Source organism: Argentina silus (genome assembly GCF_951799395.1).
Source record: "Argentina silus genome assembly, chromosome: 16".
Classification (NCBI taxonomy): domain Eukaryota; kingdom Metazoa; phylum Chordata; class Actinopteri; order Argentiniformes; family Argentinidae; genus Argentina; species Argentina silus.
In genome coordinates this window covers 18,000,724-18,027,877 of record NC_139670.1, presented here as the reverse complement: position 1 = coordinate 18,027,877, position 27,154 = coordinate 18,000,724, and the positions used below count along the sequence as shown (strand labels likewise).

Below are 27,154 nucleotides of genomic sequence, written 5' to 3'. Positions count from 1 at the left end.
GACGCAGGAGCTGAGGTCCTCCAAAGAAGAGATCAACTATGAAGATAAGCTGCAGGTATGACCCGGCCTCCCCCAGCCTCCCCCGGCCTCCCCCAGCCTCTCTGAAGAGCTCTCTGCCTCTCAGCTCTCTGCCTCTCATCTCGCCAGCTCCGCTTTCATGTCTTGTGAAGCGCCACACTACGAGGGATTGAAAGCATCTACTCCATCTCTCTCTCGATCCCCCTCTTTCTCTCTCTCTCTCTCTTTCCCTCTCTCTCTTTCTCTCTCTCTTTCCCTCTCTCTCTTTCTCTTGATCCCCCTCTCTCTCTCTCTCTTTCCCTCTCTCTCTTTCTCTTGATCCCCCTCTCTCTCTCTCCCCCGCTCTTTCTGTCTCTCCCCGCTCTCTCTCTCTGTTTCCCCGCTCCCCTTCTCTTTCTCTCCCCCACTCTCTCCCCCGCTCTCTCTCTCTCCCCCGCTCTCTCTCTCTCTCTCCCCCACTCTCTCTCTCTTTCTCACTCTCTCTTTCTCTATCTCTCTCTCTCTCTCTCTTCAGCTACATCAGTCAGACGTTGCTTATGTCTTTGATACAGTCTCAGATGGATATGGACTATGAATAATAATATGAATATACTCTCTCTGCCTGTACATTATTTTATTATTGTGAGATTATGAAGAAAGGTTATTATTTTGGTGGTGCCAGACATACTGTCGTGTAGAAGGTGAGGAATCCATATTTTTCTTGGCAGGGCTGCTCAAGCTCATCAGCTAAGAGCTTGTTTCTCCCTCCCGGATAATGTGAGGAGATATATTTAGAGGCGTTAGTCACCGCTACAGAGCGCTGTCATGTCGTCAGAGATGTTCCCGGTCTGTCTGTCCCTGTGTCTCTTCTCGTCCTCGTTTCAGTTGAAAACGGCCCGTCTGCAAAACGACAGCAGTTTTGCGTCGTCTCTTGTTCATCGGGGGCGGGGGCGGGGAGGGTCACCTAGGATGACTACGCCTCCCGTAGCCAGAGCCATAACAGCTCAGTGTCATCCCGGCGTAGGACTCTCTGTCTCTCTCTGTCTCTGTCTCTCTCTGTCTCTCTCTCTGTCTCTCTCTCTGTCTCTCTCTGTCTCTCTCTCTCTCTCTCTATCCGTCACCAGGCCACGTCTCATTAGGCCAAGGCTGCCTTTCCGCTGTCCCCCGGTCCGTGTGATCCATCACGATTCCCCTGTCCTCTCTTATAGGTCAAGAACATCTTTTACCACTGCGTGAAGAACGCCGTGGCTACGCTGAAGAGGTGCAGCGAGGAGGAGCAGGAGGAGGAGGAGGAGAACTCATGACACTTTGTCCCCCCCCCCCGGGCGTTACCAGAGGGACGACCACGGCGGCGTCCTTCTCATCACGTGACCTGAAATATGCACACTAACCTTAGCATCACCAACCTCCAGTGCCAAGCAGAAAAAATATATATATTAAAAACCACACAAAAAACGACGGTATTTATTTGTTACTGACCATAGCAGTATCAGCCCAGCGCATCAGGATAACTGTGATTTCAACAAAAAAAATAAACAAAACGAAAAAAATAAGAAAATGAAAAAAGTCAAGTCTGAAGATAATCTGCAAGCAGCAGCAACTGCTGTTCTCTCGAGTATTTGTTTCCGTTTTTTGTCGTTCCGTTCTTTGTTTTGTCTGTTTCTTGTTTTTTTTTTCTTTCTTTATATTGTTTCTGTGAAAAATGATGTATTTATTTTCTAGGAGTTCTATTGCGATGTTCTAGATCAAATGTAAATGTGACTTGTACAGTTTGCTAAATCGGTTGTGATACGGCTCACTACATTGAGACAGTTACTGTGAGAGAGGACCCAGACAGCAGCTATTGCCTGTACTTTGGGAATCGTTGCTGAATTGCAGTCCTCATGCCATATATTTTGAAATTTTAACTGCCAAACTATTGTAAACAGTGTAAAGTTGTATTATGTAAAGAAAGACTAAATGGATAATACACTTCAGCATTTTATTAAGAAGTATTCACTGTAAAATGGAGACATTTACAAAAAGTTGTAATTTATTTAAGAAGATTCTCTTCTTTTTTTTTTTTTCTTTGTTCAAATTTACTATGGTGAACTTTTGAAGTTAAATGGATAACAGAATGAAAAATGTACTTTCCCGTGTAAATATATACATATATACATTCACTGATGTATTTTTTTAAAACATGGCTTGCTTCAATTTCAAATTTTAAAGTGCAAGTGTTACATGCTTTGTACATTGAAGTTCAAAAGGGTTTTACATTTTCCATTAAAATGGATTTATCAAAAGTCTGACGTGGGCTGTGGTTTTTCATGCTCTGAGGAGAATGTGTCACTCAAGGTTATGCTTGACAAGGGTGTTTTCATTGTCTGGGGCAGAAAACAAGCCTCTTACCAATATTGACATATTACTGAGAGAGGGTTTAGGGGGCTGGATCTCATCAGGACTGTCTCCTCTCCAGTCGTTTATCATCAGTCTCAAGATATCCCCCCCTTCTCCACCCTCCCACCCCCCTTCTCCACCCCCGCCTCCCAACTCTATCACAATCAAGACCGCTCTCTTGATAGCATCACGTCTGCGGTGCTCCCTTTAAGATAGCACACCGTACCTGAATGGAGCGAAGGGACCTTGATTCATCCGGTGATACAATAATGTCACATTCATTTGATTGGAAATGAATTTCTTCGAAAAGTGGTGAAGGGTCTTTCGAACATCCTGCTGGCGTCTTGGACCAGGTTTCTCTTGTAAAAGACATTTGATCACAATGAAAACCTGGATAAATAAACCAAAAGATCATTATGACCAGTATAAGATTGAACCAGACTATCTCTTATTCATCATCTCTCCAAGAACCCATATTAGGAGCTCCTAGGATGGTGATGGTGTATTCCTGCACATCTCTGCAGTCAGTCACTGCAGTAATTGGGCCTGTGAACAGCTGAGCTGGGATGAGAGGAGAGGAGAGAAGAGAGGCTTTCATGGTTGTTTCTCCGTGTCTGAACTGCTACTTAACAGTCCACCAGCGCGCCCTGAGGTTTTCTCCCAGCACCTCTGCAGTCCTGTCAGCGTTCTCCCATCGTTAACGTGCCCCTGAACATCAAAGGTGCCGCCTGCCGCCAGTCATGTGACTGTGCTTGATCTGGGCACTCCAGCGACGTGTGAAAGGTCCCCGGGATTGGCAGGCTGCTTAATGAGCCTCTCTCCTCCACTACCTGGACCCTCTGTGAACCGGGCTTCGCCGCAGGGGAGCTCAGCAGCTCCTCGACTCTGAACACACCCAGTGGGCCTGAAATCAACACACACACACAATAAAGCCCACCTGATGGGACACACCTAGTGGTAACTTACTGGACTATGTTTGTTTGACAACCCATTCATTCAATTATGATATTATACTATTCATGTTCATTGAAATATCATTTGCAATCCATATTGGCAGTGAAATCCTTGATGGAGTAAAAACTAAAACATAAAACAAAATAAAAAAATGTTTTGTTGATTCAACACTAGATGGAGCACTTTCATTATGGTATTCTCTAAGATGTTTGGCTGTCTCTCATTTGTCCCTAGTATATCATAGGCTGACTCTGTATGGTCTATTTATGTTCTGACAACAGAAGTAGAGGATGTATACATTGGATACACACTTGATATACAGTAGAACTCACCACCACCTCTATTAAACCACTAGATGTCACTCTTGGGACTGTAAACTCTCTTCTGGAGATGCTCTATATTAGTGCCCACCATAAAGTGTTTGGAAGGTTAAAAATGGAAATATTGGCTCCAGCAATTTTTAGATCAAATGATGGATGTGTGGCAAAAATACAGAAAATAACCTTTTGTTTGAGGGTATTTCCATATTATTGTGGAACAAGAGCATTTTTCTCCCCAACCTTTACACAAAAAGCCCCCCCCCCCCTACCCAATTAAAGGATGTCTAGACATATTTAAAATAGTCATTTTTAATATCTTAACAATCATATACATACAGCTAGCACTGTCATTCATGCATCACCAAAACAAAGTTACATGTTCATCACTGACTGTATGAGATTTGATAGCACATTTGTAGATTTACATCACACAAAAATACAAAAGAAAAATAATTCTGATGCACCCTGATTACTGTTGTAAACTGATAATTACTTTACATTAAATTAAAAAATAAAAACATGGTGGATTTGGTTCCCTCTTCATAGCACAAACGTCTCCTGGGCTGCATCGCATCACAAAGCTTCTTGTATGGTCAGGCGTTTCTGGCACAAGTCGATGACTTCAGGTTAGTGTGGAATAGAAATGACACACCCTGATTCTATACCTATACACTGTATATCAATGTATTTGGACATATCTATTCTGCATATTCAAACAATCAAGCAAAAAAAAAAAAAAAAAAGGTTACCTGAACATGTTATTTGTGTGGTTTTTACACAATCAACAACTGAGTGATGATTACAGTACAAATTAAAATGAGAGAGACAATTGACTAACCAAAGAATGTGGTACCTCAGATCTGAAAGTGGAGGAAGAGAAGGAGAAAGGCTTCAAAAGCTGCTGAAACAGACCAACGAGCACAGGTCTAGGATCAGATGACTCTCCCCAAATAACCACAATTATTAGGACAAAACTACAGATCCGAGACCTGTGTCTAGAAGCATCTTCACCCTACCCCCACTTTGCTCCATGCCCCCTCCCTCTCCTGTAGGTCAGCCGTTAGCTGGGGGAGGGGGTGGTTAGCTCATGGTGTCCCGTCCAGACAACGTATCCCTACAAAGTGTCGTCTTTGGACGTGGAGACCACTTCAACAGGCAGCGCAGTCATTATTGCCAAGTTTGGTAGCACTAGTGACCATACTCAAACTTTCAACCAACTATTGAGCACAGAAATTAAATCTGACCGGCGATCTATCTAAGCTGGCCTCTAGCAAGTCAGGCAGTTGAGCTTTCTCAATAAGGCAAATAAAAAAACAATGCTATTCTCTATGCTTTACAACAAAGAAAACTAGAAAATGCCGAAGAAACAGACATTGCATTGCAGGGCTTGAGGACAAAATACACTGTTCAACTTGAAAATGAAAACATATTAAAAACTCTTACTCTCAAGCACCCTCACAGGTTGTTGGAGAAAACGAGTGGACGAGAAGACATATTGGGGTGGGGTGGGGTGGGGGGTACAAGACAAGAACCCCCACACACACACAATACAACACACTATGGATGCAGATCACAGTGTTCGTTTTCCCTCGTATGTATGAGAAAAGCTTTCACTGCAATGTCTGTGCTTGCCCCCCCTCACTAAGGGTAGTGACGCTACCATCACCCCTACTAGGAACGGTCAGTCTCTGACACACACACAAACACACACACACACACACGCACACGTTCTTTAAGATGAGAGGGCTGCATTGAGTTCAGTCAGGAGTCAGAGAGTGTGTGAACCACTGTTGAGTCCATCAGTCAGGGCTTCCAAAGCCTGTTGTAAAACCAAGGGAGATCAGTGATAGTCCGTCCCGTTTACTCAACTTCAAAAGACCACATTTCAAAGGCACAAGTTTTGCTAAAAGAGTTTGTGTGTGTATGTGCGTGTGTGTGTGAGATCTTTGCAGTACCAGGGGAGTCAGTTACTGAGGACAAGCGAAGACTGCGAGAGACATGACAACTGACAACGTGTCACTGGCGCCCCCTTGTGGCCATGTCTGAGGCCATCACTGTTATTGAGATATGCCAGCTTCCCTCCAGTCCAGTCCAGTTTGTAGTGTACCCCCCCCCCCCCCCCCCCTCTCTGGTTGGCTGGGCCTGAGCCTGTCAGAGAGCCTCCCTTTAGTGAGTGTGGGGAGTGTGTGTCAGTGTGCCTGGTGTCACAGCTTGTCCCTGTCCATGAGCTCCTGCAGTTCGTTCTGGATGTCCTCGGGCAGCTCCAGGGGGGGCAGGTCCTCCAGAGGGATGTCCTGGGTGGGCATTTCCAGCGGAGGCAGCTGGGGGATGGAGATCTCCTTGGCTTTCCTCTCCTCTCCGCCCACCCCTCCGCCCGGCTGCTTGGGCGGCAGCACCCACAGCTCAGACCGCTCCACGAAGTCTGTGTCGGACGTGTCGTCGGCCGCGTCGCGCCTCAGCCGGGTGTTCTCGGCGCTCAGGCGCTTGTTGTCCTGGGTCAGGCGCTGGTTGTCGTGCGTCAGGCGCTCGTTGTCGCCCATTAGATGGTCCACCAGGCGGCGCAGGTCGACGATGGTGGTCTGCTGCTCCTCCAGACGCGTCTTGTCGTCCTTGTGGGCCTTGCTGCCGGCGCAGGGGGGCGGGGCGCCCTTGTTCTTCAGCAGGTAGAGCCAGGTGTCGTACTCCCTCTCCGGGTCCTGGGTGGAGGGGTCCGGAGGGTTGGTGGTGCTGTGGGGGAGGCCTGGTTGGGGTTGGAGGGCGGGGGTTTGATCCGTGGAGGGCTGGCTCTGGAGGACCCTGGGCTTCCCCTCTCGCCTGGCCCGCTTCCACCTCTCCTCGATCAGCCGCTGCTGCTTGACGTGGCTGTCCCTCTGAAGCTCCATGGACAGGCGGGCCTGGGGAATACACATAAACACACACACTGTCTTCAGACTAAACACTAACATTACAATATTTACTTTACACAACAGAGGGAAAAGATCAGGTGAGGGTTAGGGTCAGGTCAGGGTCGGGTGAGGGTTAGGGTCGGGTAAGACACAACAGTCACTTTACACCACACAGACACAACACTAATTTAAACCACACTACTCAGACAAAACACATGGCTCAGATATAAAAACTAATTTACTAACAACATACTACAGCATTCAACTCAAAAGTAAACCTTCCACATTAGTTCTCAGCAGCTATTGCAATAATAACAAAAACAACATTTGTTTATCTCCATGGAAGTCCATGGAACCTACCCATGGTTCATCTTTGGATAGCTGCTGCATAATATGTCAAGCTCACACAGCAAGTCATTCATGAAACATTCTTCAAGCTAAGATGCTGATAGTCGCTAATAATAGTGGGACATATTATTAGCTTGTGCCGACCTTTGTCCGTTTTTAAAGAGTGAAGCTCTTAACGGTTTTCATCGCGCTAAGCTTCCCGGTCTGTGTGGTAAATATTGACCAACAGGAGTTCATGGCCTGGGTCCAAACCATCTGACATTCCACTGTCCTCCCCACACTGCGCTTTCACAACAGCCCATGACCCCCACCCCCCCCTCCCCCCGTCTCTCACCTGTTCACACTCTGTAAGCTTCATGGCTTCCCTCAGGAGGTCTGCATGACACGGATGAAAAGGGATGTGTGGAGAGAGAGAGACAGACAGACAGACAGAGATTAGGACAATTTAATTACAATTAAATGTAACTGATTCAATTATAGAAAAATGTCACCGGTTGTCACCCAAACTCAACAACATGTAGTTTTCAACCCCCAAATATGTCACTCAGGGTAAAATCCTCAAACTAGCGATACCTAGCTTTTGACCTAGAGAACGCATTTGAAAGCTGTTTTCACATGCCCACATGTCAGGTGACCTGGACAACAATTTGGAGGTCAAAAATCGATGACGTGTCCCTTAAAGAATGACAGACAGCATCCAGCATAGTTTCTTTATCATTGTTCAGCCACACACACAGTATTGTGCAACAACTATATTGAGCAACAGATCACCAAGTTCATGCCAAACTGCTTGAACACTCCAACATAACACTCATCACCTTAATACATTGACCCAACAACATTTTCAGTGAGAACTCACTGGCCAACTGAACCACTTAGGGCTGGAGGAAGGTTGTTTCTGCCGTTTACAAATAGACAGACAAGGATCTTTCCAGTAAATAATCCATTCTCATAAGTATGCTGTAATATTTCATGTCAGTAGTGGTCCTCTGTGGCTCAGTTGGTAGAGCATTGTGCTAACAACGCTTAGGTCGTGGGTTTGATTCCTGCTGGGACCATATATACTGAAAAATGTATGCACTCACTGCAATGTAAGTCGCTTTGGATAAAAGCGTCAGCTAAATGGCACTAAATATATTAGTGTAAAACCACAATATCCTATCAAAGGGCTTCATTATTTCCCCATCTTGTCACGTAGCAGTAATTAACTGTTGTGCTGAATGACATTTGAGTAACTGGGCTGGCACTACTTAAAGCTCTTTCTTGTTTTGGCTCGTCTGTGTTTCTCAGTATGACAAGAAGAACAGACAACACTTGACAATAACAAGTCAGTATGTGTTATTTCTGTGCTGGCTGTCTGACATACGGGTTGTTCGCTAGGCCTGATACTGTCTGGTTTTCTAGCACTAATTGTGTTCGCAGGAGGCATATTTCTCTTGCCCTCAAATCCCCTAGGCCTGAAGTCAATGGCACACATGGTGAGAAAGCTCAGCTGCATCCTTATTACTCCTCTGTGGCAACCAAAGGAAATGGGACCAATCACAGATAATAATCTCACATAAATTGCCTTTGTGTTTTAGTCTGACCTGCGGAGAGACGTTTCAAAAATGGAGCCTCGTGCCCAATTGCAACATGAGACAGAGAACAAAACATCTTAGCTAAATCACCCCAGCAGGACAGCTTTGGCTGGGGGCAAAATGGCAAACCTCTGTTAACAACTCTATGGGCCTGTTTCGTATACTCTTCAAATCCATCTGTACATCCTCCTTTCACCATTCATGGAATGATTGGTATAAGCCATGCAGTAGGTAGCCAGAGAGGGCCTCACAACTGTACATATGTGGGGTCCGAGGCCCCCCCTTGGCTGGCCCCTCCATTTCCATGCACAAAGGATGGAGGCAATTAATCTAGCAGGTGAGCAGTGCACATAATCCACCCCAATCTCTAAACTAACTGCCTCCACCCTTTATGGGCGGTACAGGGTGTTTGGGAACTGAGCTGCAAGGAGCATGCGGGGATATATTGTAGAGGAGGTATTCATCTTAAATGGCAAATTGTGTATGTTGAGATTTGAAAATTATTTCTGGGTAGTACGGAAGGAGAGGACTTTAGGTTCACAATGAAGTGTAGCAATTAGGGAATCGGGTAACATTAAGACCGCCCATAGGACACCTTTATCCCGGAGGAGTGAATCCCCTCGGCACCCAACATAGGAAAGCCTAGGACCCCACATACAGTGGGGATGCTTTCTTTGAACAATCCAATTCTGTGAGATCAGTGCTTATTTCCAGGTAGAAAGGGAGGAAGTATGCATTTCTAACGCATACAGAGAGGTACAACATACAGCTCATGACACAACATTCAATCTAATGGGCTGATGATGTTGATGAACCACAGAGAGAAGGAACTACAGAGAGAACCGCCGTGAAAATAGCATTAGATGATTCACAAGTACTGTCAAACAGGGGACACAGTACACTCCCAACCCACCTGCAGCTTTCCCGTGACAGGAGATCGCTTCTTCATATTTACCAGCTGCCAGCAAGCGATCTGCCTTCCTGCACTGCTGATGGGCCTGAGAGAAGAGAAGAGAAGAGAGGAGAAGAAAGGCGCTGAGATAGATAGCTGTCATTCCATAAACAAATAACCAATATCAACCTCTCTAACCCATCCGTCTAACCCACCAGAGAAAAGAGAGGAGCTGAAACGGGAGAGGCTCTTAAGTATATGGCACATTGCTTTGACATTTATATGATGGTGTCTCTATTTCCATTACTTGGCACACATGCATAGGTCATTTGTATGCACACCACATAACTCACAAAAAAAAAAGACCAAAACGTCGGAATACAACGGCAATGCAACGTGTTCACTAGCTAGGTGAGCTGTCCCAACCAGATATGGAGATAACTGGCAAATGTTGTAGCAGATCTAGCTGGCTAACTTGCTTAGCTAACCGCTAAGGAGATATCGGTATAGCTGCATGCTATCATTCTAGCTGGGTTGCTTCAGCACAGCTTGTGCGGTGGCAGATTCCTCTTAGCTAACGTTAGTGTATGCCATAGATACGTGTCATGTCAGGCAGACGTCAGCTTTTGTTTCGAGGACAAGATCAAGTTAGCTAGCTACGTAGGGAAGGGAAGGGGGGTTAGCTGTTAGATGGCTGCAAGCTAACTGACATGCAAAGTTAGCAGTTCTAGCTAGCTAGCCAGATATTGCAACATAAACAGAAACTTACGAGGTTGAGGGGACTGTCCACTACCTCCATCTGGCTATTCTTCAAGAGTAAAAACTACATGAAAGTCCTTGAAGTCCCTCACATACGGTCATCGGCGCCACTGTGGATTCCGGGACCAGAATTTCTGGTTCTGCCGGACTTGTTTAAATGATAATACGGGTCCAGATCCAGGCTAGCGAGCTAGCTACGCTGCGACTTAACGACTGCCAATGACGCAATGACGTCGCATGACTTAACTTCCGGGTTCAGCTCTTACCGTTGAAAATATTGAGCCTGCATAAATATTATATATTATATCATATAAACAGAGACGTTATAAATAATGTTCTCACAAAGTGAAGAATAGTCATTGGAATAATAATGATGAAATAGCTATGTTCAAGGACTGGTTATGTTGTTCAAATTGTAATTCGTTTAGTCAGGGAGGCATTTCATGAATCAAGATGAATTAAAATCTCGGAAAGTTTTCTTGTGACATGAAAACCCAGTCGAGAATCTGCCACATGACACCACTAGGGGGCACCAGTGACTCACACCAGTACAGTAGACGTTGATACCAATGGGGTTGACAGCCTACAACAGAGATAAAGCAGGACGGGTTGTTTGAAAAATAAGAAAAGGTTACTGTAGCACAATTGATTTGACTTCTGCTTTGTTATGTTGCCAGCCACCAAAATACTGCTTGGTTTTGGTTTCATTTGAATTCCAGGAACTGAAGTCCAACTGGTTTCTGCAAAAGACGTCTTTTTTTTTAATGCAATTGACAGGATGAATGTCAACTCAATTTCCTCACGCAATACCTGCTCTAAACTTAATATTAGAAAGATTCCATTTGAATATCTGCGAGATACACTGTATATATCTTCTCCGGCTTGCAGCGCTGTACAACGTTAACCAATGGGTCGCTGAAGTTGCCTGGATGTCATACTAGCCTATTTACCATTCACTTACTACACTGACCCCAGTGCACTGACCCCACCCATGTCTGGTACACAACTGAAGAAGCGGATTAAACAAGATGGCACCCTGGCTGTAAGTGAAGACTGTGAGGCTTGCCTTGTTCTCCAGAGACCATAGGCATGAATATTCCAATGTGTTGAGCGCTTTGCAAGGCCCTCACTGTTCCCCATACAATGAACTTGAGCGGATAGACCCTAGTGGAACTCAGTGGGTGTCCTTCGAAACAACAGACAAATGTGAATTGAGTCATAACTCATTGAAAAGAAACGATGCTGTCCGTTCATGGAGCTAGCTCGCTAGCTAGCGACTGTACAGGGAGGCTTGGCAATAGTGGAGTCATTGTTCTCAGTGTAGAGGTGCTGTGGTCTGCAGGGCCTTCTGGACCAAAGGACTTCTCTTGTCCCTCTCCTCAATGGACATCAAACTCAATACAGTACAGAGTGCCAGCACTGCATGTCAATAAAATCACTGTGAAAATACAGCAATGAAAGTGACTAAATCTAGTTCAGTGACCCATATGACTCCAGTCTTGTGCACTTTTTTCAAAGGTCCAGATGCTGTATTTGCCAGTCAGGATGTGAAGGATAAAGATCCTATAGATCCTTTTGTTGTCGAGCTGTGGTGTTTGATATCATGGTGGGTGAAAATCACTGAGTGTGTAAAACTGCGGTATATCCCGAGGCTGCCCCCCCACCCACACACACACACACACACACACACACACACACACACATCCTGGGATGTCAGAGGCTTCCTTTATCCCCAGCTGACAGACATACAGGACGTGTGGCCCGAGCTGTCAAGCCTTGTGAGGACGGTCAAATACAGTGGTATTTTGGAGTAGGAGGGAGGCCTGTGACACATCTTTTTACCTGGCATGAAGGCTGGCTGAAAAGTAGTGATGAGCCAGCTCTGCTCTCAGGGCTCCCGCTCCTTAGGAGGCCACGTCTCTGCATCCCACACTGCCCACACTCTGCCAGGGCCTGGCCCTCTTCATCCCACTCCTTTGTTCCCCTCTCTTTCCTTCATTTCCCCTTCTTGTGGATTCTGCTTAGGCTGGGCACTTTCACTTGCGGTGCAGAAGCAGGTTCCTGTAGGCTTTGGCCCTGTGTGTATGGGGAGGCCCACATAGCCTCCCACACACCAACACTCTGTTGAAAGAGAGAAAGGGGGAAATGCGGGGAGCTTTGAAGACAGCCCCCCCCGTGACACAATGGGGCCCCCCTCCGGGAGCTAATGTGCTTAACAAATATGTCTTTCTTCCAACTACACATGTTAAGGTATCAGACAGCTAGGGTCTATCCAGGCCTGTCAGGTGTCCCACCCACTCTCAGACCCTTCCTCTGGCGAGGATGGATTCACTGGCACCGCTGGGCTCGGAAATCCGCAACGTCACATCTACAGGCAAAATAGTGTGGTCGTCATTTTGTATTCAGATTTAAACTATACAGAGAATAGTTAGATTCCCAAATCAGTCAGTTAAATGTTACTACTTTTGAACTGAAATAACTCATTTTGATCTACTTTGTTCTGAGTCATGGAATTGTTGGGAGATATGGACATATACAGTATACATAAATGAGATAAAAGTCAAAGTGAAGAAGCAGAAGGTTGTTGTGACAGTGAAGGCTCTTTAGTCGTGTCCTTAGCGGATTGGTGGACAGATACTAATGACGGGCGTGAACTTGCAGGGCAAAGGTAACCAAACTTAACATAACCTCCACACAAATTCAATGTCAGAACTTTTCTTTAGAAGAATGGTAGTCTATTTTTTGGTATTGGGTGAATTTATCACCGGAGAATAGATATAGTGAAGTTAACACAACACAAGCCACCTCTGTGTGTGTTGTCCCCTTGTTAAGATCATGAGTCATGACATAGCATTTTTCTTCAGCGATATTAAGAGAAGTTAAAACCAAATAGGAGGAACTCCAAAGTTGATAAAACCATAATTCAAAAACTGTCAAACTCAGATGACTCGTTTTTGTCAGATAATGCTATAAACGTATCAGAGATGATGCTAATGACTTTCTAAATGGCCACTCTGAATGGAGTATGTATGAGAGAGAAACATTTACCAAGCCTGAGGTATTATTGCTTCCATAACTCTACTGACTGAGGTGATGGGAATGGATGTAAGAAATATGAATAATGAAATAATGAAATATTCTTCTGAATCTTTCATCAATCTTTTTAAACAAATAGAGAGGTTATTCTGTGTCTGTACTCTCGACAGAATATGCAATCTAATCTATATCAGTTACTTTGTAGAATAAATAAAATAAATCTTTTTTTTTCTCTTCATTCTTCCAAGAGATCATTTCTTTTATATGCTCTTAAGTATTGGGTATTTAACATTGGGTTTTCACGTACTGTATATCAGAAAAAATACAATTGAACTGTAGACCATAAAACGTACTGTAACTGTCATCCCAGGTAGGTATGTTCTATGAAATACAAAATGTGGGTAATGCACATTGTGTCATTTGCATTTTGCAGTATATTTTGCACTGCAGGAAACCCTAGCATCCTCTCACCACAAATCCTAAATGCAAATCTAAAAATACATGAATATTCATGTCCTGTCGGCTCCACCCACTCGTTACATCAAATCCCACCCACCAGTGCTTTTTACCTGGTGTCAAATGTCATATGAAATAGCTGTTCTTGTCATCTCTCTAGCTAAAGGAGCATAGAATCTTATAGCCGGACTGACAGTGTAACAAAGACAGTCGTGGGTCGTGAATAGGAAATCCCCCTTCTATGCCGGTCTCCTGTTATGAGTGGTACAGTAGCAGTCTGGCATGTGACCATAAGCACTTCACAGATGGGATTTTCCTAATGCTTCAATATGATTACTGATAGAGTAATGGTTTGATCCTTAATACTAATATTTTGCATCCCCAGAGAGACTTAAAGTAGCGGATAAGTGACATTGTTTTAAGACAACCACTATTCACTGTCAAACTATGATTATCATATGAGTGGGATAGATATGAACAGTGCTGTAGAACATAAAGCCACTATTTTGCCTTTAGTTTTGTGCGTTGCTGCCCACACACTTGTTTTGATTGGGATTGCTGTGGTGGTGGTGGAGGTTTTGATGTGCAGCATTTACTTTATGGATATTTGTAACAATGATGATGATTCATAGATGTGTTATTCTTCATAGTTTAAGTACAGAACTAAGTGCATTATTAAACAGCAGCGGCTGCTTTCTGAGGAACTGACTATCAGAGCAATAGAAAAAAGATGAGAAATTGTGTTCTCCCCTTATGAACTAACAAGCATATAAAGGCCTTTCCCGGCTACAGGCCTGTATTACAATAATTTAGACCATATCAACTGTTATCGTTAGACCATATCAACCGTTAGACCAATAATTTAGACCATATCAACCGTTACCATTAGACCATATCAAGCTTATTATTATCAACCCTCATGTGTTAATGACTGTACTTCCTTCCCCTCTTTGAAGTAGGTGGGATCTGTGAGGGAACAAAAGAAAACTGAACAGCGCCTAAAGAAAGAGAAAATGAGAACTAAAACTGTGCTGAATGGAGGACATTTTAGCTGGTATTTATTAATGACGCAAATGCAAGGGACGAGTGTGTCTCTGTGGAAAACAATCCTCTTGAGCCAAGAGCACGGAGTAATGAGGTGTGTGGGCTTCAGCCTTCTGTGGTTGGCTCACAGGGAGGAACCCCCCCCCCCTCCATATGACAGGTGAAGAGGCTCCCTCTTCCTCTCGGCCTCCTACGGAACCTTTGTGCTCTCCGCTGAGCCAGGCGGACAGGGACGGCTCCCAACCATCCCATCTCTGGAGCAGGGGGAGGAAGATAGATCAACCCAGTGTGGACTAGTTGATAACACTACACATTAACCTCTTCTGCCTCATTTGCCGACTACTCTGGAAAGAAAATGATGGCATTTTCTGAAAGAGGAGACCTTCACGTTTTTTTTTAAAAGTTGCTCTTCGTTGGACAGGATTAGAAAGATACTGTAGTATAGTTCAACCCAGTGTGGACTTGTTGCTAACACATTACATGAAGTTGAATCAAATGTTGGTACGTAGTGCTTTTGTAATTGATCCGTAATCATATGGTGGTACTGTTTTGTTACACGTAGTAACAAGAAACACACAATTGTATTTCTATACAATACAATACAAAGACTCCAGGCAAAAGAATAGAATCTACATTACATGAGTATTAAATGTTATTTGATTAATAACAGCATTACTACACAGGTGCAACACAAAGCAACGCAAAAAGCATCGGAAAATTGCTAAGTGTTTGCAATTTGTCTTTCCCAAATCCGTGTGCACTGATCACGCTGACATTTGCTGGTGATTAATGTTTGACCTCTGACCTTTAGTTGCAGTAACTGTCTTTTTATTCATCAGTGGCGGAACCCAGCAGGTCAATCCCCCTGATGAAACGATGGTGGCAAGTTCACTTTTAATAAGGCTTGAGATGATTGTATCCCCGGCACTCGCATACACAAATACCTTGTATGATTCCATTATCTCTCGCTCATAATGATGCTTGTGAGCTCACATTTCTTCTGAATAAAATTGATTGGAAACAATACCTGCCCCAAAGTCTGCCTAATGGTGTTATAGACGGGTGGGAGTAACTGAAGGGGAATTTCAGCCACCAAAGTCTTTCATTTAGTTGCAAATGAGTGGGAGGAGAGAGACATTACCAGGTCCTGTTTGAAAAAAAAGGGAAAGTCGCTAATGTTTCTACATCAGAGTAGGAGTAAATTAGGCAAAGTCAACCACAGGCTGCTAATATCAGTTTGATTGAATGGCATTCAATTGCTCAGACACTGGTGAACAACAAGCTGCGGTGTGTCAAGTTATGGGAACTTAATAACTGGAGGACACTGTGTTAGATACATGGTAATACTGCCATCAACAAGAAACATTGTTTCACCAAAATGTGGTTCAGAAATGGAATCTATCAGTCAGGAAGGACATAGGTGAGGTAACAATGAAGTTACTGTACACTTCCAATATGCCACTGGCATCAGAATCCATCTCAATCAAGCTTCAGCTTCTCATGAGGTAGACCACATTTTATGTATCCAATTCTTTAAACATACATTTTTAAGTCCGGTTTAGAGAAAGGTCATACCATGATGTACCTATAATCTTAAACATAATTACCCTGCTTGAAGCATCTCAGCATCCCGGTGTTGTGCGTTACTACCGTATTTCATATTAATACAGCCACTCAAACATCTTCTTTCCTATAGTAATCTAATCCTCATGAACAAAGAGGTAAATTACCCCGCACCTGCGTCCCATCATTTAGAAAAGAGAATTATGGCATTTATTGGATTTCTCCGTCACTGGAGAACACATGAAAATCCACAGCATTTGCATTAAAGAATATGATACAGCTGTCTTCATGGTCTTTAGCTGTTTTTAATTGATGAAGAATGGCTCTATATGAGAAAGAAAAGATCATTACTGGTTAAAGTTTCACAACAGGGTACAAGATATTCAATTACACGTGGCATTGTTTAATTTCAACTCAATCGCCTTATGCTTACGTACTATATGGGCTTGAGCTCAGGCTCTTAATTCTCATGACTCTTAAATTAGAACAGGGAAGCGGGGTTGAATTTCAGCACATCTCATGAAGTTTCCCCAGTGAAGTTTACATAATACAGTATCGCGTAATATCAAATTAATTTGTCATCGTTTGACAAATGACAGGACGTGGCAATAAGCAATATTGAGAAATAACTTTGATCCTGTTCAACTTTGTATTCTTGAGTAATCTATTTCCAGAAGAAGATGCTTTGGAGATGTCTGTTCTATCCTCTTGGTTATTGGTTACTGCTGAGGCACACCAAAAGTTGTATCTTCTTTTCTATATTCTATATTCAGATAAATAGGGAAATTCTTCGATCTCTAAAGCCATTGTTACCTTTATAGATACAGTATGAAGATTTTCCATCAAAAACCTCACCAGTCTGAAAGAGAGAGAGAGAGAGAGAGAGAGAGAGAGAGAGAGAGAGAGAGAGAGAGAGAGAGAGAGAGAGATGTATTTATGCATTTCAGAAACAAAGCAGGCACAGCTCAATCATTTGACATAGTGAGTTTTTGTAAAATATGAACCTCTGTCTATTTCAATATTCCCTGGCAGAAGTCTAAGGCAGATTCTAAACGCTGGAACCTTTATTAATGTTGCAATAGTGACAATTGCAGTGATTTCATTTCAGTTCAATTCAATTATCGTCTTGAAGCATTTATCCAATACAACAATATATTTTCTACTAATGGTTTAGCTGGTGTGAAATGCATTCGATTGCTCACTGATGCTGTCAGATTCATTTCATTGTTCATCATGATTCTCAATTTATCAGCCGGGCTCTAGATATGCAGGAACTAGGTCTACTCGATTTGAACATATGATAAATCAAGAATTGCCATTGGCATACAGTTATCATGAAGACACCATAACACTCCAACTACCAGTCACATGGTTGAGAGGTTGCTGAGAAAGGTCATTGAAGAACAATTCCGCTACCTGGGTTCCCATTTGCAGTTCATTACCTAACAATTTAGATATCTATTCAGATATCTCTTCAATGATATCAGAATACTGTCCATAGCATTGTGAAAGGACCTCATATATGGCTTTGAATTGAATTACATGTTTTGTGTTTTCGAACTTCTGTCAGAGACAAAGGGAATGTAACGTAGTGCATCCTCATTCACAATATATGCACACATTCAGTTTAGCTCTAGAATACTGTATATGAATCAACCTCTGATTCCTCACCCTGACGTGAAGAGGGGACGGATCGATTCCAGTCCAGTCCTTTTGTCTTGCGCTGTGAGCTCTGAGGTGACTAAATCAATATCTGTTTCTCCTGAGTTATCAGATACACACACAGATCAATGCTAGGGGTTTCCTCCTTTCAAGGCGTAGATAATTCTCACTCTCAGAATCTCAACACTGTTCATTCGACAGAGAATTTACTTCACGTATCTAAAGCAAATGTGTCTGAGTGAATAGGGTATAAATAGGTTGTAAACATGTATTTGTGTATATGGTCTAGTGGCCTAGTGCACAACTTCTCAGAGACGGAGAGAACATCAAGGTCATGTATGGCTAGGACTGTGCAGCCCAACTGTACCTAGGGCCGCCCACATTTTTGAAACGCGATATGAACTATGATGGAATGATCCGATGAAGGTTCGGTATGAGTCATAGTTTACATGACAGATATAAAAAAGACTGTCCAAAGGGCCCAGGTGGGAGCATATAGACAGTCAGAGACTATGTCCTCTGTAACAGGGGTGAGGACCAGGCCACATTAGTCTGTCAGGAAAACTATAAAAACATACAGTATAGGAACCATGAACCTTGACGTTCGTGATGTTGGAAACAATCTAGCAGCTCAACAAAGCATCCGGGTTTCTATGGCTAAACCAATAAACGGACTGTGAAAAGTCCTCTGAACTTTTCAGCTGGTGGACATTTTCTGTCGACAAACAGACACGTACAGACCCTTGTCCTCTCTGTTGTCCGTCATCGGATGACTCCCATAGAGAAATCTTTGGCTCAATCCATAATGAACAGATACAATGGACTAGTGTGGTTTGGTCTTAAATCAAAGCTCTTTCTATCTCCCGGTATTGATACATCTAAGAACCCATCCTCTCAGTGTAGTGATAAATGCAGCCATAAGTGTGTCATTTCACTCTGTGACTCACTTTGCATATTACTGCACCTCACAAAGGTACAGTATTCGAGCCAGCAGCATTATCTTGAGCATGATCTAATGGTATAGAGGAAGTGAAGAGCACGGCAGAAACAGCACACGGAACCATTATGTAAACTGAGGCCAGTGGATGGAACACAGTCTGCTTTTGGAGGATGTTTTCTGCTTACTTTGAAGAATTCAGATTTCGGTTTATTTTGAGAAGGAGAAGTAGGCTAGTAGTCCCCTGCCCAAATCGGCACATAGATCTTCTGCCCCACATTTTTTTCAGCATTTTTCCCCTTTCATTTCATGACTTCCTGTGACAGCCACCACTTCCTCCTTTACTTTCATGGCTCTTGAATGAGTTTGATACAGTAGAAAGTACAGACAGGGCAATTTTCCCTGACGTGGAGAGCCATCTTGTTGTGTTGTTGCTAATACAAAGAGAGCCAGATGGATGGGCCTGTGAGGTGTGGACACGTCCCTGACAGCTCTATTCTCCCTGAGCCCCGCGTCCCACTTCCTCTATCTCTGCAGGTCCCAAGGCTCTGCAGAGGCCTTCCATAGCCGGCCGGTTAATGTTCAACTCAGAGCAGGAACTGGCGTAGTGCTTACACCGAGGAACAGCCTCGTCCATCTCCGCCTGACGGCTCATTGCACTTAGCCATGCATGTTCCCAGCTTGTAACGACGTGCCGCGTCCTATGAGCTCCCAGGGTGCTCGTCCTGGTGGCTGCAGCCAGAGGAGGACTACAGGCCGGGGCTTCTACAACCGACCATGACGGAGCAGCCCTTGATTGGCTGACAAGGTGTCCCAGAGACTCAGCTGACTAATCATTGACTTACTCAGCACCTCAGACTGGGGACAGGACAGGAAGTGTCAAACCGGGTGACAGTAGTTGCCACCAAGCCCAGAATGCCGAGCTCTGCGGACATTGTTTCCTGTGTGTGGTGCCCGTGGGAAGAGAATCTGCTGATTGGAGATTGGGAAAGACCTCTGTATGTCAGTGGGGGAGATGCAGTCAATGCAGGACCTACGGTAATTGACTTACCTGGGGGCTCCTGGCTTTACTTATATTGTTTCGAAATATTAGAAAATTATATATTGATGTTAACATGTTAACGACAAATACCTGAAATCAAGGGTATATTGATTCTGCATAAAATATTCTAGGAAAACCATATATGCATACAAATGAACTGAAATAAAATACAATTCTAAATTCTAATTCTAATACAAGTCTAAAGAACCGGATACATCAATTTCACTCAATATAATATCACCCATGCCCACCCATCTCGTATAACAATCACTATTACACTGCAAGTGGAGTGTGATTACACAAAAACAACTCTCCACTTTCAAACAAGTAGGCTACAGCTTTAAGTTAGAGAGCAGAAAAACAACGAAATGAAAAACAACTGTTTTCCCCTTCTCCGTTTAATCAACTGAAGATGGGTCATCCGAGGTTTGTTTGTAAGGTAACAGTATCCCGGATTAAAACTAACATAAGATGCAAAACCCGACCGATCACGCTTGTTTACCAATAAACTCTGGGCGTTATTAGCATCATTAAAGAACGGGATAGTCAAAGCAATAACAGCTAATCCAATTACACAAAACGGGGGGAATATTCCTGTTTGGTAATACTGGGAGGAGATGCTAATGATCTGCTCATGAGGATAGCCCTAATGGGCCTTCGCGTGGAGTTATTACCCAGAACGCACTGCAGCCCTCTGTGCAGAGAACAGGAGAGGGTTGATACCAGCGTTGATATAATTGTCAGCTCCAACTCTCGGCTTCTTGGGCTCCGTGATTCATCTCCATCCAAATTAGCCCAGACACAACTGAGTTACATCTCCATCCTGATCTGCATCCACCGGAATTCCCTGGGAAATAATGAGATTCAGCTTCATTTGTAACTGTCAAAATGTTCCACCCCTGCCTGCCTGCCTCACTCCTCTCCTCCTCTGTGCGATCAGGATAATCTATGAACAGGAAACAAAACCACAAACTTGGAAGAGTTTTGTTTACTTTGAATAACATGCCGTCTTCTACAATTCAATGCAGTAATATTCTTCGGACTCTTTCTTTTATATGTCCAGTAGAGGAAGAATTTACCTTGCTAATGAATTTCAGGGAATATCAGGCACATACACACACACACGCACGCACACGCACACACACACACACACACACACACACACGCACAAAAAAACACACACCCGCGCACACACGCGCGCACACACACACACATGCGCGCGCACACACACACACACACACACACACACACACACACACACACACACACTCCCTCACTCTCATTCTCTCGTCCTCTCTGTTGTCTTGTGTTTTCTCTTGTTAATGACAGGACTCCTAACCGTCAGACCCTTACAAAGGTCATCCATCTTCCTCGGACATCCACCCACCCGTGCTGGAGCAAATTCACCCACTGCTCCCTCTCCCTCTCCCTCTGCTCCCCACAGCCCCATTCCCCCCAGTCCTCTCAGTCCCCAGTCCCCCCCCCCCCCCCCCCCCTCAGGGTCCGTGCTCCTCTGCCTGCCTGCCATTATCCCTGTGTCAGGGCCTGGGCCCCCCTCCCCCTCACCAGCCCCTAGTGATTAATCATCATTTGGACGAGTGCTGCAGGGAACCAACAGAAGAGGGCTCCGGCCCCTGCAGGTGGTGCAGCCTCCTCCAAGGCAGGGCCGGAATGGGCCTACTGCTGGGCCTTTGTCCCCCTCTCCCTTGGACCACCACTCAAGCCCCTCTCTAGTCCGCTCTCCAGCTTCTGCAGCCTCTCTTCTGGTCTGCGGCTACGCTGACACTCCAGCCTCTCCCTGCCTCTCCCTGCCTCTCCCCGGCCTCTCCCCGGCCTCTCCCCGGCCTCTCCCTGGCCTCTCCCCTGCCTCTCCCCGGCCTCTCCCAGGCCTCTCCCCGGCCTCTCCCCAGCCTCTCCCTGCCTCTCCTTAGCCTCTTCTCAGCCTCTCCCAGCTTCTCCCTGCCTTTCCCAGCCTCTCCCCAGCCTCTCCAGAGCATCTCTCTGGCCTCACCAGCCTCTCCCCAGCCTTTCCCCTGCCTCTCCCCAGCCTCTCCCTGCCTCTCCCCTGCCTCTCCCCAGCCTCTCCCCAGCCTCTCCCTGGCCTTACCAGCCTCTCTCCAGCCTCTCCCTGCCTCTCCCCAGCCTCTCCCCGGCCTCACCAGCCTCTCTCCAGCCTCTCCCTGCCTCTCCCCAGACTCTCCCCAGACTCTCCCCAGCCTCTCTCCAGCCTTTCCCTGCCTCTCCCCAGACTCTCTTTTGGCCTCCCTAGCCTCTCCTCAGCCTCTTTCCAACCTCTTCCCAGCCTCCCTGCAGTCTCCCTCCAGCCTCTACTCAGCCTCTTTCCAGCCTCCCAACCTCTCCTCAGCCTCACCAATCTTTCTAGCTTCTGTCTCTCCAGCTCTTATTAAAGGCTTACTGCCAATAAAATACAATAGAAATACACAACAGAAATATCATCTCATGTTGATGTTAAAACACTAATCACCCAGGCAATTATGTCTGCTTTTGCATATACAATTTATTGCAATTACTTTTTATAAAAAAAAAATAATAATAATAATAATTTGCTTAATACCGTAGGATGCACCTTTAATGCTGTCTCAGTGATGCAGACATGGATTTCTTCTACTTTTCTCAAATATAAATGGATTTGTTAAGTCCAGTTAATGAGTCCCTGTTCAGCGACAGGGGCAAATGTGGAGCAGGACCCAGTCCTGTGTGGGTGTAAGGGGATGGCTGGACACAGCAGGACACAACAGGACAGGACACCCTTGTCCCCTGTGTCCCGACCCTGGTCCTTCAAATAATATACTGTCTCCTAAATTATGCAGATGTCTCCAAATAGCCTAAGATAGCTTTGTTGGTCCCAGCGGTCAAAAACTGATCGGTTTCAACAATAAAAACGATATCTTCTTCTGGTACACCTGAGCGTTCCTCCCATTTACTAGATAATGAACATTAGGATTGAGAGGGCATTTAATGGCAGGTTTGAATATTTCCGAGCGTTCGGTTCATAAAGACCTAATGGAGCTGAACGACACCATTCATTACTGACCACCGTACCAAGTGATTGATTGGCTTCTTAATAGCTCAACTTTGACTCAGGCGGCCGCGTGGCAAAGACTTTAACAAGCTCCCTTGTTTCCTGGTAGGCTGCTACTAAATTAAAGAGTGATTAAGGCTAGTCATTTGTTACCTTGGCCCTGACACCTGACCAGGCCTTAGGAGACCTAACAAGACATGGAGGCTCCATAACTCAACTCTTCCAGGTGAAGATGAAAGGATTTAATGACGCCATTTGCTTAATGTTTCTCACCATAAATCTGTTTTTTTTTTCTCCTAAGCTGTGTGGTCGGCTAATTCTTGGCCTGTTTTGTCTTTTGAGGTTTGTTTGTGTTCTGAGTGCTGCCTTTTTGATATTACACTGAATAATGGGTCCAAGGTGTTTACCCTTTTGAATAAAAGGGTAATATCCATCTTCAATGTTCTGCAAGTCCATAGACTATAACTGTCTTATGATGAATAATCAAACTCTATCTCGGCATCATCAACAACAACAAGAACAACAACAACATCAACAAACAATAACAGCATACTAACAGTAAACACACTGTCACAGGACTGTAAATCCCTTAGTTCCTCACAACCATCTTCTAAATAAATGCCTTTAGTGCTTAATAGTGCTCCCTCACCATACCGAGCCAAACTCCCTCCAAATTCCAAAAACAATCCTCAAAATGGTTATTAATGAGGCTTTAATAATGACACAGACGTTGAGAAGGGGGGGGGTGGGTTCATTGCTATTTTGCAAGACATTAGCGTTAATAGCTGTTCATGATGATGGTAGAGAAGTCAAATGTCAATGATGGAGCGGGGCTGGGTCTAATGAGAGAAGTGCTATCTGTTCTGACCCGATGCTCCGTTGCAGTCTGATCCACTCTCTCACTCATGCCACAGACTAATAGAGAGCCCCAAACCAGAGAGAGGGAGTGGGTGTGTGGAGCAGTTGGAGAGTTGTCAATCATGAGGATCTTGTCATTGTTAAGACACGACCCAGTGGCTCCATATCAACCAAGGTGTGGTATTATACAGCCCTATAAGAGATGTTTGGTTGTTCTCCTCTTGTACCCATTTGAATAGATTGAGAGATGTTGGGTTGATGTTGGGTTACTAGTGAGGGGGGGAAAATTAGGCTTATGGCTTATGAAGACATTGGAAAATGTATATGTTCAATACATCGTGTAGACGGCCAAATGAGACATTTCCGAGTTGACATTTTGTCAAACAATTGTTGATGTATTTTGCACCCAACAGTGAATATATGGTTGACTAAATAACAAGACAAAAATTGAAAATGGAAAATTTGAAAATATCCTTAGAGGCGGTCGTCCACGCAGGTCCACGCTTACTCTGGAGTATGGTGTGTGTGGCATGTTGAGTGAGCCTTCTCCACAGGCCCTCAGTCCCACCTGATTACCATGACAATTTCAATGTCAAGATGCACAAGTGAACAAGGAACTTCTCCCATTGTCTCACTCTGCGTTGTTATGCATCTGTATTGTTACTCCCCCCCCACACACCTCTCCCCACAAAATTCCTCATATACCCCCACTCTTTTTAGAAAGCTCCAGAATATAGATTATCACTTTGCCGAGCGATTAGATCAGATGAGTTGGAAGGACCATCCCAGGAGTATCTCCCCGCGCTAGGCTGCTATTGGAGCCCCGCTACGTATCCAGGAGAAGCCCACTCATCTGATGGGGACTCACAGAGAGGCACTCTTCTCCAGTCAGCATGATAATGTGAGTACAGAGCGTGCACCGTGCTACACACCGTGCTACACACCGTGCTACACACCGCCAGTGGTTCTTCATCATTGGCTTTAATGGACATTTGTCAAAGTTCTCTCTATGCTTCCTGTGCTTTTAGGTAAAAACTGAAGTAAAGGTGAGGTGATGTACTGAGTAGATACAGTATGAGGTGAATTTTCACTCTTGTTACACAGAGTGACTCTTGATATGACACGGTGGTGTTGTTAAATGTCATTAGACTGTGCAAAAAGTTTTGTGTCCTAATATTCCCAGAGTATCTGGTCTGGGCTAAAAGTTGTTCTGCGTGGAAATATCAAGTGGTTATGAAGCTGAATACCCAATCATATTCATTTGAAAATTCAACTGCAATTGATGTTTGTTAAATCAGTGGGAAGGTACACCAGTAACAATGTTGCTTTAGAGAAAGTTAGGGAAAAGTTATATAAAGTCTATTAAAATAAAATGTAGTCGTATGATGCTTATGATGCAAAAAGCATTTTAGATCTGCTACCAAATGTATATTATGAAATAAATACAAAATAAATGCATTATTATTATTATTAGCATCATCATCACTAAATGTAAATGAAAAATTATCACTATCATGTTGGTCTCCTAATCTCAACATGTATCATGTCAATAATATTACATACTAAATCATTTTTACTTCACTCTAGGAAAAAATACTGAGCAACAACATTGAGGTTCCTGGTAGATATAATATAATCTGTATTGTCAATATTACTCATGCAATGTACCAAACAACACTTTCACAAAAGAATTGTGTCTATTACATTTAGAAAGAGGCCTTCTATTTCTAAAAACAGCATCATTAATCCCTTGACTTCAACAGCATAATAATCCTCTGATTGTATTCCCAAATAAAATGGGTTTATTTCTGGTCATTTCTCTCACGTCTTCCCCCTCAAATTAAACTCCGCTTTGATGGTCAGCATGAATAGGAAAAGAAACACCTACACAAAATTACTAAGAAAAACAGCCTCCTACGCAGATAGAAAGGAAGAATCCTGGCCATGCAGCGCATCTGCCACATGTTGTCTTAAGATCTCACCCAGCACAAGAGCAGGTTGGTGTCCATTCACCGGCCCCTGACAGACCTCGTCTGAGTCTGTGGGTGGACGTTGACAGGATGCTTTCTGCTGCTTTGTTGTGTGCCTGACCAAGGCTCTGAGAGGCTGCAGGGCTGGCCATTCCATTCCCATTGGACCTTCACTTTGTTTTTGCTCTGGGAGGGGTGAATTTAAAAAGATGGATAGGGGTATCTTACTTTTGTATTCTAGTCAAGTTAATTTTCACCTAAATTTAATTTCTACTTGACAACAGGCTTGTCATTTCAATATGCGCGTTTTGAATAAACGAATACAGCACTTGAAAAGAAACAAAACCATATCACATTATTATCCACCAATTTTCAAAATCAAGACTCAACTTTTACATCCCACAACTTCAATACTTTCATATAGGTTGGCATACATGTGGCTGGCAAAGCGTAGAAATAGCAAACAAATTAAAACCATGGAAAGAAGGTGATTAGACTAATTCTCATATATGCAGGCGCCATTTGGCCCTGGCATTTGGTGACATGAAGAGCAGTAAAGCTCCTCAATAGAGCAGCGGTGTGTGTGTGGGCGCGTGGCATGCACTGGCCAATCATTCCCAGCAGACCCTGCTGCCATGTGGCCCATCCAGAGGGGCCTTCAGGAGGACAGCCTATTGGCTGCCAGGACAGGCCACTTGGGCACAGTGTGCAAACATTTTTTCGCCCGTGGGCGAGCAACAGAAAACAAGAGCATTTCAAGCCGCTTCCTCATTTCAGTTGCAGAGGAGGACGTGAGAATTCCTGAAAATGCGAAACATTTAAATTGAGTTAACGACATAGGTTTTCACTGTTCTGGGGGGACTTTAGACTTTTTGTGTCTGCTGTGGTCATTTCAACGGGCTGCTGGACAATCATTGCTTTAATTTCGCACTAAGCAGTGGTAGTCTAACTAACACACTCAAGATGAATGACCCCCACAAGACTGTTGATGAGCATGTTTATAGATACACATGATGCTATAACATACTCTTATGTTCTTCATCTTTTGTGTTAATCTTGATGACATGTACGGCATAGGAATGAAGTTGTCAGAAATGTCAGGGTTTTCCACAATGCTCAAAGGGTCCACATCACATTATCAGACAGACACCAGTATTAAGGTCAACCAGCAAAAAGATTATTCCTTATAAAGCTCTTGCTCTGCAGCAGGGAAGCCAGATAATCTATGACCAGTGTCTTGTGAGACATGGACACAATTAATATGGCTTGTAAAACGCCGGCAGGTTCATTACCTCACGGTTCATTATGGACATGCAGGCGCTGGGACAATGTTTAAAGGGCTTCCCCCATTAACATCGCAATCAGCATGGCCACGGCTGCTCTGTCACCGTTCTGTCACATAAACGCCGCTAGTATTTATTCACCAGGGCGC

General features: G+C 44.2%; 2 protein-coding genes across 8 annotated transcripts in view; one reads left to right on the top strand and one right to left on the bottom strand.

Annotated features, from left to right (window-relative positions):
- jmjd1cb (jumonji domain containing 1Cb) overlaps positions 1-2,285 on the top strand; it is a 95,064-nt gene extending 92,779 nt beyond the window's left edge. For all 7 annotated transcript variants that reach the window (XM_083687694.1, XM_083687691.1, XM_083687693.1 and 4 more), the window contains exons 26-27: positions 1-55; positions 1,206-2,285. The exon at positions 1-55 is cut by the window's left edge and continues 77 nt beyond it. In XM_083687694.1, coding sequence (XP_083543820.1) covers positions 1-55; positions 1,206-1,301 — 151 coding nt within the window. In that variant the 3' untranslated portion in view covers positions 1,302-2,285. The remainder of the gene's footprint in view (positions 56-1,205) is intronic.
- Positions 2,286-3,949: 1,664 nt separating this feature from the next.
- On the bottom strand, positions 3,950-10,310 carry nrbf2b (nuclear receptor binding factor 2b). Its single transcript, XM_083687054.1, has 4 exons — positions 10,122-10,310; positions 9,374-9,458; positions 7,218-7,258; positions 3,950-6,544 (listed from the first exon to the last, which is right to left on the bottom strand). The coding sequence occupies exons 1-4, from the start codon at positions 10,149-10,151 to the stop codon at positions 5,855-5,857; spliced, it is 846 nt and encodes a 281-aa protein (XP_083543180.1). The 5' UTR covers positions 10,152-10,310; the 3' UTR covers positions 3,950-5,854.
- Positions 10,311-27,154: the final 16,844 nt, after the last annotated feature.

What these genes read in the sequence shown, in the direction of transcription:
- nrbf2b (XM_083687054.1), bottom strand. Translation starts at nt 10,151, where the DNA reads ATGGAGGTAGTGGACAGTCCCCTCAACCTC. An exon ending in TGGACAGTCCCCTCAACCTC is followed by an intron (nt 9,459 to 10,121) that starts GTAAGTTTCTGT and finishes CTCTTCTCTCAG; the next exon opens with GCCCATCAGCAGTGCAGGAA. An exon ending in AGCTTACAGAGTGTGAACAG is followed by an intron (nt 6,545 to 7,217) that starts GTGAGAGACGGG and finishes TGTATTCCCCAG; the next exon opens with GCCCGCCTGTCCATGGAGCT.